Below are 21807 nucleotides of genomic sequence, written 5' to 3'. Positions count from 1 at the left end.
ATATACAAAAATTTTTACAAGGTTATGAACCTAAAACCATGTACTTATGAACTATAAAATCTTCCCGTATATATTGTACTGGGTATATTGGGTGTACATTGTTGTACAAATGTGATAAATATATTAATCGTATTTTATATGTTTAATAGCTGTACTGGCTGGTTTTGTGTCAATTGACACAAGCTGGAGTCATCACAGAGAAAGGAGCCTCAGTTGAGGAAATTCCTCCATGAAATCCAGCTGTAAGGCATTTTCTCAACTAGTGATCAAGGGGGGAGGGCCCAGCCCATTGTGGGTGGAGCCATCCCTGGCCCAGCCCATTGTGGGTGGAGCCATCCCTGGCCCAGCCCATTGTGGGTGGAGCCATCCCTGGCCCAGCCCATTGTGAGTGGAGCCATCCCTGGCCCAGCCCATTGTGGGTGGAGCCATCCTGGCCCAGCCCATTGTGGGTGGAGCCATCCTGGCCCAGCCCATTGTGGGTGGAGCCATCCCTGGGCTGGTAGACCTGGGTTCTATAAGAAAGCAGGCTGAGCAAGCCAGGGGAAGCAATCCAGTAAGTGACAACCCTCCATGGCCTCTGCATCAGCTCCTGCTTCCTGACCTGCTTGGGTTCCAGTCCTGACTTCCTCTGGTGATGAACAGCGATGTGGAAGTGTAAGCTGAATAAACCCTTTCCTCCCCAACTTGCTTCTGGGTCATGATGTTTGTGCAGGAATAGAAACCCTGACTAAGGCGATAAAAAAACCCTAGAGATTATTCAATTAATATTGCATGTTTATCAATTTGAACATGTATTTGTTAAAGGCAGATAATTTAAGACTCATCTATGAAGAAAGACATTTTAATTTGAAAATTAAACAACTATGATTCAATTATTTTTCTATAGCAATATATTCAGCCTTTTGGAGACATGAATATTTTTGACACCTCATTAAACGTAATGAGCACTTCTCATAATGTTTCCTAAAATATAAAATAAATTTACAAAAAAACCCTGATATAGTAAGAAAGTAATTTACAAATGAAGCCAATGTCTTAATAACGGTAGCCAAAGTCAAAGCAAAGTCATACATGAATAAAAAGAAATCATGGTATATTCACAAGTAGATGAAAATAAAATTTGTACAAGAACAGTCATAGAAGTATTCATGTAAAAAAGATAATATATCTATATCTGATGGTAGATTTCTCACTCCTAGCTGTTGTCAACAAATAATCATTTTCATTTTTGAATTCTTATATTTCTGTTTTTACTATCTTTTTATATTAAAATACAGGTCCTGAAGAAACTCGTGCCAAATGAATTTTTCTGCGACGAGCAAATGGATGATTTATAGTGTGGGCTTTATTTGTTGTACAAGAATGAGACTTGAATGGTCTACAATCAATTTTTTCAGCTATCAATCATGCCTATTTATTGCATTCCTCTAAGGCACCTGATACTATTGTAGAATTGCCACAGATAATACTATTAAGTGTTTTTGGGAAAAAGGAGAGTACCAAGTTTGAGCAGAAACAGCTCATTTAGAAGGAATAAGTACAAATTAAATTTAAACCCTTTAAAATTCCATGCATTCTAAGGTAAAACATATACTCTAGAAATATAGAAAGTAATCATTGTTTCAGATACAAAATAAAACAGTATTGCCTAAATACTCAATTATAGTTTTCTACCTCAAGTTGTAATGTGTAAGCTCCTTTCTTATTTTAACATGAGGAAAACATAAGATTATATTCATTATATTTACTATATTTGTCAATATAAGAATAGCAAAATTGGAACTGCATATGTTTTATCAAGTGATACTGTGGTATAGGAAAATGTTTGCCATGAGAAGAATTCTTTTGAAACCATTATTGCTGCAAACATTAACATTTTACGGGTAAAATACATGATCAGATAGGTGAAGAAATACTAATCAATAAGTACGATGGTTTCCAGTAAAGTAACGTACTATTTCTTAGTCACAAAAGTATTTTAAAATTACTATAACTTGTTTATCATGAAGGAATGGGTAAAACAGATTAATTTCATCTTTGGAAAATTTGCATTATAATCATAGAAATTTGAAAAATGCATTGAGATCAAATTGTCTCAGGTAATAGCGCAAGTTAATTTAGGGCAAACTAAAGGTTACTTTAGTGGGAGTTATATACAATGAGGTAAACTGTAGAGGAATTTTAATATGGCCACCAGGCTTTTCTGGCAAGGGTAAACATTTTAAAACCTTCTAAGTCTACGCTATCTGGCTGAAATGATATATACCCTTTGTTGCATTATGATCTGAATGGAATATAGACCCTTGTTGCACAGATTTATTTGCAAACAATGAAATCAAAGTTAATTTGTATAGAGATGCAGCCATGTTTTAAAGTGACATTTAATTGAGGTGCAGACAAAGTAAAAAATCAGTGAAATTTGTGACAGAATGAATCAGAAATAGGTTATTCCCAAATTTTACCAGCACAGATTGGAAAGAGACACAATTGAAACAGCAGGTCCACCTGCTCCAACATGTTCATAGTACGTATTTATAATAACCAAAATCTGGAAAGAACCCAGATGTCCTTCAACAGAGGAATGGATACAGAAAGTGTGGTACATTTACACAATGGAGTACTACTCCATTAATAATGACTTTACGAAATTTGTAGGCAAATGGATGAAACTTGAAAATGTCATCCTGGGTGAGGTAACCCAGTCATAAAAGAAAACACATGGTATGCACTCACTGATAAGTGGATATTAACAAAAAGGTCAGATTACAGACAATATAACTAACAGATCATATGAAACTCAAGAAGACCACAAAATGTATGGATGTTCCTAATCAGCAGAGGGAAGAACATAATCTTAGGCGGTGGAAAGAGGGGGGTATACAGCATGGTGAGAAGACAGAAAGGAAAAATGGGAGCTAGTTCAAATACAGTTGAGATGGAGAAAAAGTACAAAGGGTCAGATGTTTGAAAGTAGGTGTGCAGCAGTGGGGAAGGAGGAACTGGGAATAGCTACTAGAAAGTCCCAGATGCCAGGAACCCAAGAAGTTCTCACGACCCAACAAAAAAGGACATTATTCAAAACACTCAACAGAGGCAAGACAGCACCTGTAAAGACCATATCCGGTGGATACGCATGGACCCTGGTTGAGGCAGGCATGGGGCCACCCACCCATTTCAAAAATAATAAACCAGAATTCATCCTGTCAACGGAAATGCCGGGGCAAAGAGTGGAGCAGAGTCTGCAAAAAAAAAAAGGCCACCCAGAATCACCTTTGATCCATCCCACCTACAGAAAAGAAAGCCAGACGCTATTGCAGATGCCATTGAGTGTATGCTGACAGGCGCCTGTCCATCAGTACACATGCAGATGCTTCTGCCCAGCTATCAGATTCAGCGCGGGGACCCCAGTGGAGGAGTTAAGGGAAGAGCTGAAGGAGCTGAAGGGGTTTGCAATCCATGGGGAGAACAACATTATCAACCATCCAGACCCACCTGAGCTCCCAGGTATTACCATCAACCAAAGAGAGTATACACTGAAGGACCCATTGCTCCAGATGGACATGTTGTAGAGAATTGCCTGATCTGGCATCACAGCGAGAGGAGTCCCCTGGTCTCTTAGAGGCTCGATGCCCCAGCATTAAGGAACATTAGGGTGGTGATGTGTGAGTGGGTAGGCGGGGGAGGAGCACTCTTATTGAGGCAGGGAGCAGGGGAATGGCATAGGGACTTTGTGGAGGGAAAACTGGGAAGGGGAATAATATTTGAAATGTAAATAAATAAAATAACCAAAAATCATTTCAATTCCTATTGGCCAAGCCAATAGGAAGTATGGGCTGTCAGTCTCTGAACTATTCCAAAACTGTGTTTGTATGGGAGCTTGGGGGAGAAAGTAAAAAGAGATACATGTAAAAATCATCCCTCTGCCTGAATTCTTCTGTTCCAAAGAGCTGATAACACCTCTGATTGGGAAGAGATTTTCCTCTCCTGAAGCTTCTTGCTTCCCACTCGAGAACCTCTCGGTGGCTTGACTCAGCGTGGACTGGAGCCCCATGGCGGTGGCAGGAACACATGCCCACTAAGACCATTATAAGGACAGTCACATTATAACCTACATCCTTATCTAACCACAACTTATTCAAATATGTACTGACTGGCATTTTGTTACAATATCATTCCTTTTACTGGGATATTACAGTAAATTTATCATCAGTACTATTTATATCTTATTTACTAAAATGTATATGAAGTATTAACTAATATACATATAAAATATATCTTTTTAAATTGAACAACTTTATTTTAAAAAAGATAAATGTACAGATTTTAAGCATTTTTGCATAAAAGTATACAAATACATTTTTGTGAGTACTTGATTTTTTTAAAGGTTTAATACTATGCATTAAAATCTTACTAGTTACAGTGAGCATAAAGTACAAGTAAACCAAAATGTAACCTCAAAATAGTCAAAATTTTCTTGGTGTGTAAAGATTAAGCATAATGGTTTTTCATTATTTTTTTTTTGGCCTTTGTTTTTTCTTGAACTTCATACAGTCTGTGAGTTGTTTCTGGGGTGTTCAGAGCTTTCTGGGGTTAGTACCCAATTATCAGTGACTGCATATTATGTCTGTTCTTTTGTGACTGGGTTATCTCACTCAGGATGATATTCTCTAGATGCAGCCATTTTCTTAAGAATTTCATAAAGTCATTGTTTCTGGTGGCTGAGTAGTATTCCATTGTGTAAATGTACCACAATTTTTGTATCCATTCATCTTCTGAAGGACATCTGGGTCCTTCCAGCTTCTGGCTATTATGAATAGAGCCGCTATGAACATTGTGGTGCATGTGTCTTTGTTGTGTATTAAAGTGTCTCTGGGGTATATGCCCAGAAGTGGAATAGCTGGGTCTTCAGGTAGTATTATGTCCAATTTTCTGAGGTACCCTTCACAATCGTCACAAAAACTATGAAATACCTTGGTGTGACTCTAACTAAGCAAGTGAAGGACCTGTATGACAAGAACTTCAAATCTCTAAAGAAAGAAATTGAGGAGGATCTCAGAAAATGGAAAGATCTCCAATGCTCATGGATTGGAAGGAATGCAATGATAGATTAAATATCTATCTATCTATCTATATATATATGTGTGTGTGGATTGGAAGGAATGCAATGATAGATTAAATATCTATCTATCTATCTATATATATATGTGTGTGTGTGTGTGTGTGTGTGTGCATTCATTTGAATTTTTAAGTAATATATATTTACACTTTTTACTAATAATGAATCATCCATCAATGAAGATTTTCATAAAAGTGTAACGTACAGAACAAAAATAATAGCTATAACTGTAATGACAGTGAATGGTGCCTTCAACGGCATTTAACAGATGTTCTATTTTCTAACATCTGTTTGATGCATTCATTGTACCAAGTTAATGATCCGGCAGTGATATTTCACTTCACAGATAAATTACTATTCCCTCTTTTTAAAAGAAATCTAATTTTTCATGAGAATTCTAGTGTAACAGACTTTAGAAATAAAAAAATTAGTTCTCAATATTTTCTACTAAAAAATGTGATGAGATGAGTTAACTGTTTCTATAAACTATAAGTAGAAATTGGGTTTCTTTAAATACTTAAAAAGTTTGTTTGAGAAAACTAACATATTTGGATGTATACCCATCAATCTGCTCAAAAATCATCAGTACTACATGACTAATATTTTCCAAACAGTTCTTAGTATAGGGAACATGAGTAACCTGTGAGTGTCACCTCTCCAGGAACTACGTAACATTCTGAAATGCTGAGTCTTGCAGTTCTTGGAAAATAACAAATTCTCATGGAAAAATGCACACGGATGTAGCTACACTTGGGCAGACCAGTTAAATCACAAACCACTAAGGTTGGGTGTACTGATCTGTATATTTTTCACTTTTCCCAAATGATTACATGTAAGAAATCACTAGTTGTCGCCGCCGTCTCCGACCCACAGAAAAGGAGCGACGACACAGCGTTCTTCTCAATTATTCAGGAACCTTACAGCATGCCCATGAAAATCTTCCTGTCCCCTCTCTGTCTCTCTTTCTGTTTCTCCTTCCCTTTCCCTTTCTCTTTCTCCCCGCCCCCAATCGCAGTCCTATTATCCTGATCTCTTGTCCTGGGTGCGCCTGCATAGCTCCCACTGTGACAGTGGCTAATCTCTGGGGCAGGAGGAAGTCAGGTGCTAATACATTTTATCATAGTTTTTTTACAATTATTATTACAAATGTTATCCACCCCCCCATGCTCCCACCCCTCTCCCTCTCCACTACTTCCATGAAGGTGCTCCCTCTCCCAATCACCCTCTCCACTTCAGTGTCTTGCGATTCCCCTACACTGCGAAAACACGCCTTGCCAAAAGGCCTCTCCTCCAGTTGATGCCAGACAATGCTGTCCTCTGCTGCATATGCAGCTGGAGCCATGGGTTCCTCCATTTGAACTCAATGCTTGGTGTTTTAGTCCCCGGGAACTTTGGAGGGTTTTGCTTAATTTATAACGTTGTTCTTCCCATGAGGTTGAAAACCCTTTCAGCTCTTTCAGTCCTTTCCCTAGCTCCTTCATTGGGGACCCCTGTTCAGCCCAATGGTTACCTGCAAGCGTCCTCAACTGTGTCAGTAAGGCTCTGGCAGAGGCACAGAGGAGGCGTCCATGTCATGTTCTAGCCTAGTAAACACTTATTGGCATCATCAATAGTGCTTGGGTTTATTGGGTGCATAAGGGGTGGATCCCCAGGCGAGACAGTCTCAGAATGATCTTTTATCCAATTCCTGCTCCTTTATTTGCCCCTGTATTCCCTCCCGTGGGTGTTTTGTTCTCCCTTCTAAGAAGGACTGAGGCACCCACATTCTGCCCTTCCTTCTTTTTGAGCTTCATAAGATCTGTGAATTGTTTCTAAGGTATTCAGAAATTTTTAGGCCTAATAACTATGATAATGATGTTTTATTGTGTAGAAATACTTATATTTCATATGTTAAGTGTCAAAAGTATGAAAATATACATTCCACACCTTCTCCTCTGTTAGAATTTGTTTTATATCACCCCATAATTCACATGATGAAGATTCAAATGTCAATAACTCAGAATGTAACTCTGTACCAGCAGGATATTTGCACAGATAAATGCTAAAATGATACGGTGATAATGAATTTACTTGATTGATATCATTATAAGAAGATATGTCTGTGATGATGCCGGGTAACTGAAAATCATCTCTGGAGAGTATTTGTGAATCGCTGAAAAGCTCTTTGTACATCTTGTTGTATTTTATAAAGAAAATAACAACAATATTTGAACTATTTAATGGCTACTTACACTAGAAGCTGCTAGGCACTGAATGGTTGACAGTTTATGCAGTTTTTTTTTTTTCTTTCATTCTTTAGATAAGGAGGTAAAAGGCCAGTATGATACTGCTTTGGGCAAGATTATTATCTCTTAAAATATATTTTCTCTGTATTCATTTCAATGCAAGGTCATTTAAGGAGAGTGCAAATTTGCTCATCTAAAGTCAATATTTTGTTACCAAGTCTGGTAAGTAAATCAGGCATCACTGATTCTGCCAAATAAATAAGAACAGAAATGAAGCATGAATCTCTTACAATCCATCTTTGAGAGAGAACTGATATTCTCAACTCCATTGTCTTCTGTTATGTGGATGACCAAGTTTTACACTAACAGGAGAAACCTACCAATGATCTTGCAAAGAAATGACCCAAGCCTCTGGATATTTTCTAATACCAAAGTTACTTCCTTGAACCAAAACTGGTGACCATACATGAGTTAAAAATCTCATATTTACATTCTTTGAAACATTTCATCTTGGACAGTTTTTAAATAGCAGCCTAGCTTGAACCTAAGCATATAATTCTTGATTTAATGTAAATAAAAATAAAGACATCCTATGATAGAATGGTAAGGGAAATATAAAGCCAATTCAGTTTTATTCTATACCAGATGTTTTTCCTTATTATAATATTCTCAAATAACTTGTGATCTTGAAATAAAAGCTGTAATATATATATATATATATATATATATATATATATATATATATATAGTGGTCAATAGTTATTTTATACTATTTTATACTATTTTATATAATTCATGTAATTTAAAAGATTCATCCATAAACCATTTATTCAATGTATGTATGGAAGAGAGGTTTTATAAAGTTTACTATTTTAATTATCAAGCTTGAAATATACGGTTAGCTCTTAATAAATTCTGAGAAAAGGAAAAGAGAAGATAATATTGATAATTCTATCACTGGTAGTCATTACTATTTGTTTATAAAATCATTCACTATGAGTTTTTATGTTAAAATAAATTTCAGTAATATGGGATGTACCTTTCCCCAGGCAACTTCAGAATCCAAATTACTTGGCATTCCTTCAACTGCTGATCTCTTTGTCAATTCCATATCTGTTGCTGCCAGCCATTCTGTTAAGATATTCATTTCCTTTCTCATCTTACGGGACAATTTCAAGCATTTCTCCAACTGTTGCTTTCTCTCTGTTACCTAAACATGGTAATAATAAATTTGGCTTACTTTGTAAGTCGACTTTATATACAGTCACTTTATTCGAATTTTCATATTTCAATCACTATAAAATAAGCATTTTCTTTTTAAATGTTTTTCATTTTTTATTGGATATTCTCTGTATTTATATTTCAAATGTTATCTCCTTGCCCCCACCCCCCTCAACCCTTCCCCTCCACTTGTCTCCAAGAAGGTGCACTTCCTCCCAACCACCCTCTCCACCTCAGCGCCTTGGCATTCCCCTGCACTGGGAAAACAAGTCTTCCCTGGACCAAAGGCCTCTCCTCCCATTCATGTCAGAGAATGCTGTCCTCTGCTGCATATGTACCTGGGGCCATGGGTCTCTCCATGTGTGCTCAGTAGTTGGTGTCTTAGTTCTTAGGAGTTCTGAATGGTCTGGTTGGTGGATACGTTGTTCTTCCCATGGGGTTGCAAACCCTTCAGCTCCTTTAGTCCTTCCTCTATGTCCTCCATTAGGGTCCCTGTGCTCAGTCTGATGATTAGATGCCAAGAAGTGCTTACTGCCAAGAGCCTGGTATGGATGTGTCCTCAGAGGATTTGCCAGAGACGTACTGATACACTTGAGGATGCTTGCAGCTAAACATTAAACTGAACACCAGGAACCCAATGAAGGAGCTGGAGAAAGGACTGAAGGAGCTGAAGGGTTTGCAACCCCATGGGAAAAACAACATTATCAACCAACAGAACCCTCCAGAGCTCCCAGGGACTAAAACACCAACCATTGGGTTCACATGGAGAGAGCCATGGCTCCAGGTGCATATGCAGCAGAGGATAACATTGTCTGGCATCAATGGGAGGAGAGGCCTTTGGTCCAGTGAAAGTTCTTTTTCCCAGTGTGGGGGAATGCCAAGGCGCTGAGGTGGAGAGGGTGGTTGGGAGAAGCACCTTCATGGAAGTAAGTTAAGGAGAAAAGGAGTTGGGAATTGGGGGGAGATAACGTTTAAAATGTAAATACAGATAATATCCAATAAAATTAATTTAAAAAATACAATCCAATAAATCGCAAAGGTTTTGAATAAAAAAGAAAGGAATGTGTTGAAGACTAAATTATAGTCCTCAAATCTCATATGCAAATATCTTTAAAAATGTTTTATTAGATATTTCCATCTGCAGCCTGCACTTTGGCGTCTCCTATGTTGGGAAAAGGTGTCCTCACTGAACCAAAGGTCTCTTCTCACACTGCTGTATGCAAATATCTTAACCCCATTGTAATTGTATTTGAATACGCATACATGTGCTTTATATTTTTAATTGAACAACTTTATTTTAAAAAACAAAGATAAATGTACAGATTTTAATCATTTTTGCACAAAAGTATACGAATACATTTTTGTCAGTACTTGGTTTTTTTTTTAAGGTTTGATAGTGTGCATTAAGATCTTACTAGTCACAGTGAGCATGTGCTTTAAATTCATTAATTAAGGTTAAATATGGTCACAAGCATAAATTGCTTAATCTTATAAGACAGTAGCATTGCATGAAGAAAGAATGAGTGGTTTTTATCTCTGTATAGGGAAGACGGTGAAAACCTGGAAATCTACGGTCTAAGAAGAAAGTCCTCATTGTGAACTCGGTAGGTCACCACATTCTAGGTGAAAAGAACAGGCCTCAGAAGTTTGAAGAACACATTACACTTATCAATATTTTCATAGTGTATTCATCTCGTGATGGCAGAATTAACTGTTTATTACAATGACAATTTTGAAGATAATTAAATTAGAACGGTTTTTCTATTTATATATTAAAAGGATGATTTCCTTAAATACAATTTTGTTCTCCATTTTGTTAAAAAGCTACCCTGGTTGTAGATGTTCTGAAGATAAATTATTTTTCTTAAGTAAAAATACAGAAATTATAGTATTTTTTACAAAATAATGTTTATATATAATCTCATAACCATTAATGTTTCTAAATTAATATTTACTTTAAATACAATTACTTTCCTCAATCTGTGGTGCATTCTGACATGTTATTTTAATAACTTTAATGCCTCTTTAGAGTCATTTCATTGCTTCATATTAATCATATTATATTGCTAAATTATTATATATAAGTAATCAAATTTGTACTTTCAGAAATAAATATAGCTTTGCAACATTATTACATCCTTTAAATTTTTAATAATGAACTCTTGGTCCTAATAGTCTTCTAATTTTATTTTCGTTGTTTTAAATTCTAAATTAGTGTTTCAGTAGTGTTCAGTGTCTAAACTGCCCATGTTAAAAACAATGGTTCAGTGCAAAGGATTGACCCAAACAATAATTTGTCACTGAAAGAGCAAGATGAGAGTTTCACCCTTTCTAGATTTGTTTTCTTTTCCTTTATGACTGAAGAAAATATCAGTCAGACATGTTGAAATGTAATTGAATCCCAGCACTGCATGAGAGAGGCAGAAGGGTAAGGAGGTCACAGTAAGGAAATAAATAAAAAGCACTCACTCTTCACAAAATTTCAGCATGTGGATACGAACAAATGTTAAGCTCAAATGAATCAAACAAAGATTTTTTTGAATTACATTTTTTACCATATAAAGTATAAGAAAATAAGATCTAATATTTTTAATATAGGTATTATCAAAGATATAATTAACACTCTCTTTCAACATGTCGTGGCAACATTAAAATAGAAAAGAAAAATTATGTTAAATTAATATTATTTATGTAAGTTGAATTTAAATCATTAAATTAAAAACATACATTTTAAAATGGATTTGGGATGTTAGGGAGAATATTCATAAGATAAACTGAATAAATGCACAATTAATTGTCTAGATTTCAAAGTGTCCTAACTCCATTCCAACAAGTTCATTCTACGTGCACTATGTTCAGTTATAACTGAATGTAAAATATGTACAAGTTTTCCAGTCAGAGTAAACTTATTTCTTACATTGACTAGAAAGCGTTTTAGAACAAAGGAGAACTTTAATAACTATCTGATTCACCAATAAATACCTTCTTAAGTTATATTCTCTTTATATGGAAAAGCAGAGAATAAGGGTATTTATTTGGAATACGTGAATAAGACTGAGAATCACAATCAGGGTTTCTGGTACTATATTTTAACGTGTATGTTATTTGACAATATACTGTAAACATCATAAAACGTAATTTTACTCTAAGTGGGCACTCACCTTCGCACCCAACTCATTGTAATGCAATTTCAAAGCCGTTACCCTTTCATCAAGCTCCTTGGGATTTTCCGTCTGCTTTTTCTGTACAATTTGACGTCCAGTTTTAATCACCATTTCTACTTCAGACTTCACTTCACTTAGGCTCTTATACAAATTCTATATTAAAACAGAAAAACAAAGATAAGAACCGTATGAAGTATGAACTATTATATTATTAAGTTAGATGGAGTACATACTTTGGTTGTTTTACCATCATTTTGTATTTTAGTTGATTTAACTTAGATATTTTTTATTATAAATCTACATATATAATTAGCAGATCTTCATATAATCTAAGTGAACCATATAGATTTAGCCCTTAAGTTTTAATTCACAAATGCCATTTATGATTGTTATAGAATTTATATATTAAGTGCCACATTTGTTCAGTTCTAGCCATACACTTACAAGTATTAATGTACTGATTTTTCTGGCATATAAGTGTATAGTATTTGTATTCTGGCAAAGCATAAGATAAAACATATGAATATCTAAATCACTCTTTTAATATATATAACATCACATTGAAATAAATAAACTAATATTAAATATTTTAATTAAAATACAAAATATATACTTTGTTGGTGCTGATGAGACTATAAGACAGTAGAATTATATTATTTTCAGATGTGTACCAGAACTTATGACACACACATATGCCTATACATGGATAGTTTAGCATGACAAAACATTATGAGTCAATTACTGTAACTCTGAAAGCACGTTTAATTGTCAATATACTGCCGATGACACTTTGGTGTTATAATTTGTTTTGTACTTATTTTAAATTTTTCATTTGCATATATGTGTACATATGTAAAGATAAATATAGTTCTGCATTAAATTGTTCCATATTGCATCCAAACAATAATTTTATTCTTACTAAGAAAATGTTCACTGGTATGTACATTATTTCTTGTTTTTACTTTTTAGCTTAAAATCACTATGTAAAGCAAACATTATATTTATCTGGTTCATTGTGGTCACATACTTTGTTATGAATACGACTTTCATGACTGATATTGGTATTTCTTTATCAATGATTATAAACTCATTGACAATAGCTTTTAATCTCCGTATCTGGGGGTTTTAGGCACAAGATGTATAAATTTAAGGTCTGATAGCCTGTATAGTGACAGCCTTTAAAATTATTAGCACCAACAATATCATCATCAACTTCAACAACAAAAACAAACAAACAAGCAAAAAACAACAACAACAAAGTCTTGAAGACATGGATACAGTTTTAGTATATATCGTCACGCAGTATATTTAAAAGGAGAATGTAAAATCTGTGAGAGTTGTCCTTACAAAAAAATGTATTCTCGCTGTTTCCAACATTTCTATCAGAACTAGATATAGAATAAGCCAATTAAAGTTTTGTGCGGTTCCCTTTGTGCGGACGGACTTGGTGGTTTTGAGATCATTGACATAAAAGATAATTGTTATGAAGAAGTATCCTAAGTGACAAGAATGAACATCTCTCCCATTCCAAATGTAAGTAATGGGGCATTTTTATTTTTAACTCTTCTTGTCAAAGTTGAGACAGGTCATCATGTATGCTTATTCTAATTAGACTGTTCTGAGCAAATCACTGCGAAACATAATGATCAAATGCTATTTTGGATGGTGAAACTACTTAATGCAATTATTCCATTAAACACGTCCAAATTAATGATCTTTGTACTTATATTTATATTTGCTGAATGGGAAGGATTTACCCATTTGTACAGATATGAATGGTGCATCTGTAAAGACAACTCAGAGTACAAATGATGTATGTTTTGCTGTCTGGTGACATTTTAGTATATATTCAACACATTAGTATTTAATGTATTTAGAGTGTGATCCCCGGTGTCTTTCATTTCTCTCAGGTGATCTGTCACCTTGAAAATACTGATGATTACTGTATACATTAAACTCACCGAGAAACGTTAATTCTGGAGTGATTATTGCTTACTATTACAACTACTGCTACAGTTGCTGCTCCAAGATTAGTCTAATTCCTTTCTTGATTTCTTTTTCATAATATTGCAAATCCCTTTTATTCTGTGTAGCCATTAACATAATTATTGACTCAAAATCACAAAAATGCCATCAAATTACTAGTCCCATAAGAACTATATCTTAACATATTGTCATGTTTAATCTTAACTATGTGCTACAATCATCACAGTTGTGTTAGATACATTTTGTTACCGTAGATTATTGAATTCTTCTAATATAGCAAATCAGAAAGAGAGCTGAAACTTGTCACTAGGAACACATACCACACAATGACTTAGTTGTGACTGGACTACTTCCTGTTCAACACTCTTTGTTTCCAGTGCAGGCAAGTGCATCTTTACTTCATCTAAAATCATCTTACTTTCCTCTAAACGTTGTTCAAAATTGGCTGGTTTTTGGAATAATCGAAATTTCATGGACACATCTTGTAATTTTTTCTGTAACAGCAATATAAGCAAATAATAATTAATTTGTCTTTAATGATCCAACCAGTCATGTGCTTGTTAATTTTTTATTTTCTGAAGAAATAAAAGAATATAAATGGAAATTTGTCATTTTATAACTCATTGAGCATGCGGTTGAGAGAATTTAGTGTTCTAAATAAATGTGATATTAAATGGTCATATTTTAACTTATCTTTAAACTGTACAGAAGATATTCTTTAAATATTATACTGATAGACATCATGGTATAATTTTATATTTGATGGTAAAAAGTTGTATAACTACAAATAAATCTCCCTAGGTTATAAAATAATATATACCTGTGCAACACTGATTTGTGAAAGAACTCTCTGGTTGGCATCCTTCCCTTGGTTATGTTTCTTCATTTCCTCTAAACTGATCTCATGACTTGTCAAATCTGATTGGATTTTCTGTTAGAAAGAAAAGACGATTAGCAAACATGCTCTTAATGTTATTGCAAAGCAAATGCCCTTTCCAAGAACATGGGACTTTGAAATATTCATGAACTACTATTCACAACACAGACTCCTCAAAATAGACAAGAATTCCTTAAATCTTTATTATACGATCTAAGAAGTACTTACTTCTCTCTTCAAAACTGAGACTATTATAAAAATCACTTGGATATCATCTTAATGTAGAATTTATGTCTATTTGTCATATTTATAGTTGATTGCACTTATTTTAAAGGGATTTTCAAATCTGGCCAAATATATAAATGCCAAAATGCAGTAATGTGGCCATGATGGAGATGAAAAAGATAATGATATTCCTAGTGGGATTCTTTGGAATATTTCAGTTTACATTCGTGAAAATTAGAATAAGCAACTTGTGTTAGCTCCTTTACTTGTTGCCTCAACCAAATAACTGAGAGAAGCGATCTGAAGTAATGGGGATTTATTTTGCCTCATAAGATTATCAGAAATATTCCATTGTTGTGTATCAGTCATGAGAGTTAAGACGACTCCATCTGTAATGTGGAAGCTTGTGGTAGCATTTGCTTGTTCTCATAGTATAGACCAAGAGATTTTACATATTTTAGACTAGCATAAAGGACTCCCAAACTTCCAGTGGTTTATACTTAGTATCTTATTTCTGCAGCTAAGTAACAAATAGTTTCAGAAAGAGCCATAAAGTGTGTCACATGCTGCTACCAGAAAATACACACACACACACACACACACACACATACACACACACATACACACACACACACACATACACACACATACACACACACACAGAGAGAAACATTTTTTAGAAAAACAACAAAAGGAGACTCTAAGTGGAAGTAATTTTTTTCCAGTATCACAATGTTTATTGATAGATACAAGTATATAAAATCAGGGCGTGAACATGACTTGATAAATTAAGTAGATTTTATTTAATATTATAATAAGAGGGACCAGTTCAAATTCTCACCATTTGTTTCACACACACACACACACAAAACGTTCAAGGGTATTAATGATCGCTCTAACTGATCAGTTTTGAGCAAATAGATCATGTTTCTCCTAAAAAGATTTGTGCACTTGCCCAGGCTCAAGGTAGCAATACGGGCAATATACCATTGCAGCAACAACCGTCAATGACAGTTGAGAAGTTCTCTGTAACAACCAAGTGGATAATCAAATATTGCAACAACTCAAGTGTTGCTGAGCCAAGTGCATCTCTATGGTATTCACTCCTGCTGTTCGGTTTCCCAACTTAAAACGGCAAAGAAGGTCCTTGCAATCGGCTCGCTCTGCTCGAGGACTTAGGACATAATTACTGCATGCTGCGAGCATTCCATCTAAACATTACGGATCCTCCTAAAGTATTTGATGGTCGATTAAGACATCACACTACAAAAAAACCTAACGCAGAAGGAAACCTTACGATGTGCTTCTGCTTTAAATGTTATGAAAAACCTTACGTTGGAATGAATTTTCGCAGTGGTTAGGGCAAATGCACTTACACCATAGCAACAGTATGTTGTGCACAGTTTAAGGCTTTGGCTGGTCAAATGCAGTTACACCATAGCAACAGTATGTTGTGCACAGTTTAAGGCTTTGGCTGGTCGTTTAGTTAGAGTCTTCCCTGATTCTTCTTCTTCAGCAGTTTCTAGGCAGGTGAGCCACTGGTTCACCTGGAACAAAGCCTTTTCGTGGACACTCTTGATTTATGTCTTCCTTCTGAGCTAAGAAAGCTTCCTCTTGAATAATTTCCATGTCATAAAAATGAACAAAAAATGGAAGTAACGTGCCTTTTGGGAAGCTGCTGTTGTAACCGTGCACTGACCTGTGGACCCACATGATCCTGAAGGAATTTCTGCATCACTGGCTTAAAAAATAGCATCCGGTTCTAACTGCCATTCGTGTTCTAACTCTTCTTTGGAAGACGTACTTAAACTGACCAAAGCCTTTGTGAGTGAATATCTGGACAGGGGAACAGCCAACAATGCTGTCAGTGATGTGAGAGAAATGAGAGCTGCAAGACACTTTCTTCCTGTTCAACAAAGTGATCATCCTTTCACGTGATAGAAGTGATGGAGATAAGGCAAAGGACAGCTCTTTGATCTGTTTATTCAAGCAGGAAGCGATAGCCACGAGTGACAACCTCACGCAGGCTTTCCTGAATGTATGGGAGCCGTGCCCCAAACTGGGGGTTGGCATCCCCTTGGTGCAATCTTACTTTGCACAGTTTGTAGCTCCTCTTAATTTCAGAGTTGGTGAGCATTTCAGAACTAGCCCAACCACTGGAGAGTGGCACACACCCACTTTCCTCTTACTTTGTCTTCAACACATGGCTGAATTGCAAGACCAAGAATGATTAACTGAACTTTTTCAACAAAGCAAGGTCAACATGCAAAAAAATGTTGCCGGAAATTGATCAGAATAAGGATCGAATGTTGGAGATTTTGGAAGGAAAGGGACTGGGTTTCTTATTCCCACTCCTTAAATTGCAGAAGGAACTATTGAAGCAATTTAAGCTGGATCCATCCCCTTGAACTATATATAAATGGATTACAGATAATGTCTCTCCCAAACTTCATATCGACAAAGGATTTGTGACCATTTTAATGATCAGCTTTCTACAGGGCATTTCTTTCTAAGACGCTGAACCAGTTCATACAGCTATTGCTTTTTAAATAAAAGAAACACAGTGTTTATCTTCAACAATTTATATCAAATTGATGGGCTTATTTCTTTTTCACGTTTTAGGCTGGTCATTTGAACAAAAGTAAAAGAAGGGCACAAGAACCGACCTTTGTACGGTAGAGAAAGTATGTGGCGATCTTGCTACTTTCTACTTCTAATTTGGGGTGTGTGTGTTAATTCTTAGGATAGTCTGTCTGAAAACCACCCCATGCTCTAAGAGCCTTGACTGGCAGGTGTATTTCAATACATAATTATGAATTCCTTTGATATGGAGCTTAAAACAAAAGCTTCATTTAGTTTAAAAGTAGAAGGTTTTCTATAAAATTATTTTACGTTTATAACACATTGTCAAGGGAAACAAAAATATGAAAAGCAACTGGAAGAATAAACCAGATCTACTCTGGGTGAATGAAATAATTTATTATTTTGTGATTTCCAGTAGTTTTTAAATAATGTATTTTTTTTCTAAAATAGTCTTTTTTTCCTTCTGCCATTCATTTTTAAAATGTATTGTGTAAGATGTAAAATATATGGAAACACGTATTTATTTCAATTTTTGCTTTAACACCCCCTACAACTGGTGATAATCTCAGAAAACAGTTCCAGTTTCAATTATAATAAAATGTACACTGTTCATAAACTGGCGTCAGTAAATTAATAGGATAATTTCAGTTTTTATCATCTAAGTGCTTAAATTTGCTTCCGCAATTGTATGTCTCTAAACACTAGGAGCATATATTTCATTACAAAGTAGAAGCAAACGTTACTTCCGTCTAATCATGCTAGGCAATCGATAAGTTGAAATAATGGTTTAAGGTGGGCACTTTCTGAATGTGAGTGTGAAAAACCTATATTCAGCTTATATACTATTATGTGCAGTACGATATAACTGTGTGTCACATGGCATCTATTCTCATACGGTTAGGATGGAGTTTGACCCAGGTTCTCAATTTAAGCTGGAGAAAAAGGATGCATCGAGGAATCCTATTCAGTAGTAGAGCTAGTGGTGCGCCACATGGTGGAGACGCTCACATTTTTTTTTCTGTCTCTCACTTGTGTATTGTAACAAGAATGTGATTTCTGACAGGGAACTCATTTTTCAATTTGTACTGAGCTATGAACTACATTCAAGGAAGTGTATTTCATATTTTTCTGCCCATTAGAAATCATTCAAATCCATTCCCAGCACAAAAACCAACCTAAGAAAATTTAATTTTGCTGGCGTGCTAAGTAACTCCTGTGTCTGAAACGTCATGCTTAAATTCTTTTATTTTTTATTTAACTTTATTTAAATATTCTTCTCTCATACATTATGGCCTGATCACATTTTCATCTCACCTCCTCCTCCCACTTGTGCGGCCCCACCCCCACCCCACACACACTACTGCTTTGTTTCCTTCAGAGAGAAGCAGGCCTCCCAGAGATGTCAACTTAACAAAACACAGAAAGACTGGGCACTTCCTTCATGTGACCAGGCCACGCAGCAGGACACAAAGGGTCCCAAAAGCAGGAAAAAGTATCAGAGACACCTTCCACTCCCACAATTAAGAGTCCCACAAGAACTCGCAGCTACACAATTTAAATTCTTATTTCTCATACAGCTTCTACACTCTTCAACTCTGTCTTCCACGGGAGCTTCAGCTGGAACATTTGGAAAAACAACCCTTCAACTAATTCTAGGACTTGACCATCTTTGTTACAGAAAACAATTTATTTACAGTCATTGTGGGAAAAAATAGGTTCAACTAAATAATGCCCAACAGTTTTCAGGTGTTTTGTATTCTCTGATGGTTCACACTGTCATATTTAGAATAGAGGGACGTCAGTGTCAAACAACATATTACATCCTCATGTTCAAATAACATTACATGCTCATTTTCTGTAGGATCCTGAACCAGTGTGACAGACTGCTCTCTTCAAACAGGAACAAAGAGCTCACCTTCTCTCTCTCTCTCTCTCACACACACACACACCTTTTTACCTAAACCAAGTCTGTCTTCAATGTGCTACACACAAACAAGCGCTCTCTCTCTCTCTCTCTCTCTCTCTCTCTCTCTCTCTCTCTCTCACACACACACACACACTCTCTCTCTCTCTCTCACACACACACACACACACACACACACACACACACACACACTCTCTCTCTCTCTCTCTCTCTCTCTCACACACACACACACACACACACACACACTCTCTCTCTCTCTCTCTCTCTCTCTCTCTCTCTCTCTCTCTCTCTCACACACACACACACACACACACACACACACACACACATGCAGCATAATTCTGACTATAGTATAGCTTCTATGTGAGTGAAGTTTGAATAGTCACATGAATGGAAAAAAATACCACAGAACTGGACTAACTTGTCCTAAGGTTATTGTTCTAGTGCATGTACAGCAGTGATTATTTGGTATTATCCCCATCCCATTATAGTATTTATTGTTATTGACTCAGGTCTAATTTTATCACAAAAAAATCTCTACATAAAATTGGTTTTTCATCAGGAATTCATCCTTCTGAAAATTTCCATATTATGAAAAATCCCTATCATACTTCCCAAATTCAGAGGGACTTCTTTTCTTAAATGTAGACAACATGGCGAACTACTTAATGCTAATGCATGGATTGATACTCTGAGTAACAAATTGTGATTCAATAAATCATAATGGTATTTGTTGCCATAATCTACAGTTCCCATATTTTATAAAGTTATCTGTTTTTTAAACTGGAATGCTTCCAAATTCTATATGAATAAGATATAAAAGCAGCAGTGAGATTTACTTTCTAATACCCTCACATCATCATCATCATCATTTCATAAAGATTTTAGTTACACTTGCTTGTTAGCCATATATATATTATATATATATATGTATGTATGATGTATGTATATATATATATGCATTTGTGTGTGAGTGTGTGTGCTTTGAAAAGTACATATTTGTCCTTCAGAGCAAATAACTTATTTAATAATAATAATAATAATATGTATGTGGTTTTATACACATTTACATGTTATATAAAAACAGAAATTTGCTATATAAAATATGGTATGGAATTTATCTATTTAATTGTAGTTCATACAGTATTAATCTCTACTTTCAATATCATTTTCAGAAAATGTAATTAGAAACACTTTATAAAAATAAACATATAAATATCTCTGTGTCAAATAAACTACTATGCATTGGTTTTCATGTAGACGGAGTATATAGTTTTGAAACTTTTGTGAATACTAAATACCAGAGCCCTTGGGTTTCATTGTCTCTACTGAAAATCGTTGCAGTGCAGAAAACCAATCTCAGAATCAGAACATATTTAAGATGTCACTTCCAAAAAGTTCAAGGGATAAATGAAAGTTCTCTACAATTATTTAAACAATACCTAAATAGGAGAACCAACAGCACCCCACTGCAGTTGAAACATTAAAATATGTAAAAATAAAAAACAAATGCTTGTTTCCAGTTTGGATGACTTAAGCAACTTGCCTGGGCTTCCTGAGGCATCTGAGCTGCGTCCACCTTGTCAGCAATGTAAGCTGCCAACTGCTTGTCAATGGATTCAAGCGACTCCTGAATTACGTGTAAGGATTTCTCAATTTCCTGGGCAGACTGGATACTCTGTTCAAGCAACTTTTGTTTCCTCACAGCCTAAACGGAAGAAGAAATAAGAGTAAATTATTTAAATACTCATTCTTAGGGCATTTTCTCCAGTTTCTATTGTGCGGCCAGCAAAGCATCCAGACTCTTCCACGGTCACCTTTTTGTAAGACAGATTGCGCAGCTTTCGGGTACTCATTCAGCTCTGCTTATAAAAATAAAAGGAAAAGAAAAAAACACTCAAAAGACAGGATCAGAGGTGTCTTCAGGGAAAAAGTCACAGTATCATGCATAAAAAAAAGGAAGAAGCTGGAAGAAAACATTAACAAAATCATCTCAGTAGGTGCATCTGTTGTTCTGGGGCTGAATGTTCCCCCTGATCTCATTATACAGTTCAAGAGATTTGGTTTACTTAGAATAGGGTCACCGTCATCACAATCCAATTCAAGACACATAATCCACTTCCACTGGCGAGACAAGTACGCCGTCTGTTCAGAATCGGCTCCTTTCACAAAGAAAAAGTTAGATGACCATCCATTTAGGAAATTGTTTTGGATATAATTATACGTCACTTTGCAAAATTGTTTCCTCTCTCTACTTTTCTTCACAATTTGGATTCTGAAAACATTACAGTTGGATGTGTACTACTGGAGTAGAAAAAATACTAACTGAACATAGCTGTCATTAATCAGGATAGTTACTATGAATATTGCTAGGCTAATTTAACATTTTCAAGTATTAATATTCTTCTAAAAAGATTGCAAAGTCTACTTCCAAGAATCTAATGACCTTAAAAGGACCTTTCTCTAGATGCAGCCATTTTCTTAAG

At 35.5% G+C, this 21807-nt stretch overlaps 1 protein-coding gene across 5 annotated transcripts in view; it reads right to left on the bottom strand.

Moving 5' to 3' along the window:
- The window catches only part of DMD (dystrophin), a 1259848-nt gene that overhangs the window by 1187237 nt on the left and 50804 nt on the right, over positions 1-21807 (bottom strand). For all 5 annotated transcript variants that reach the window (XM_080910294.1, XM_080910293.1, XM_080910296.1 and 2 more), the window contains 5 exons: positions 20868-21029; positions 14533-14643; positions 14033-14206; positions 11724-11879; positions 8381-8551 (listed from right to left, as the gene is read on the bottom strand). In XM_080910294.1, the coding sequence (XP_080766420.1) occupies positions 8381-8551; positions 11724-11879; positions 14033-14206; positions 14533-14643; positions 20868-21029 (774 nt within the window). The remainder of the gene's footprint in view (positions 1-8380; positions 8552-11723; positions 11880-14032; positions 14207-14532; positions 14644-20867; positions 21030-21807) is intronic.

Source organism: Micromys minutus (genome assembly GCF_963924665.1).
Source record: "Micromys minutus genome assembly, chromosome: X".
NCBI lineage: Eukaryota > Metazoa > Chordata > Mammalia > Rodentia > Muridae > Micromys > Micromys minutus.
This window is presented reverse-complemented; position numbering and strand designations above follow the sequence as displayed.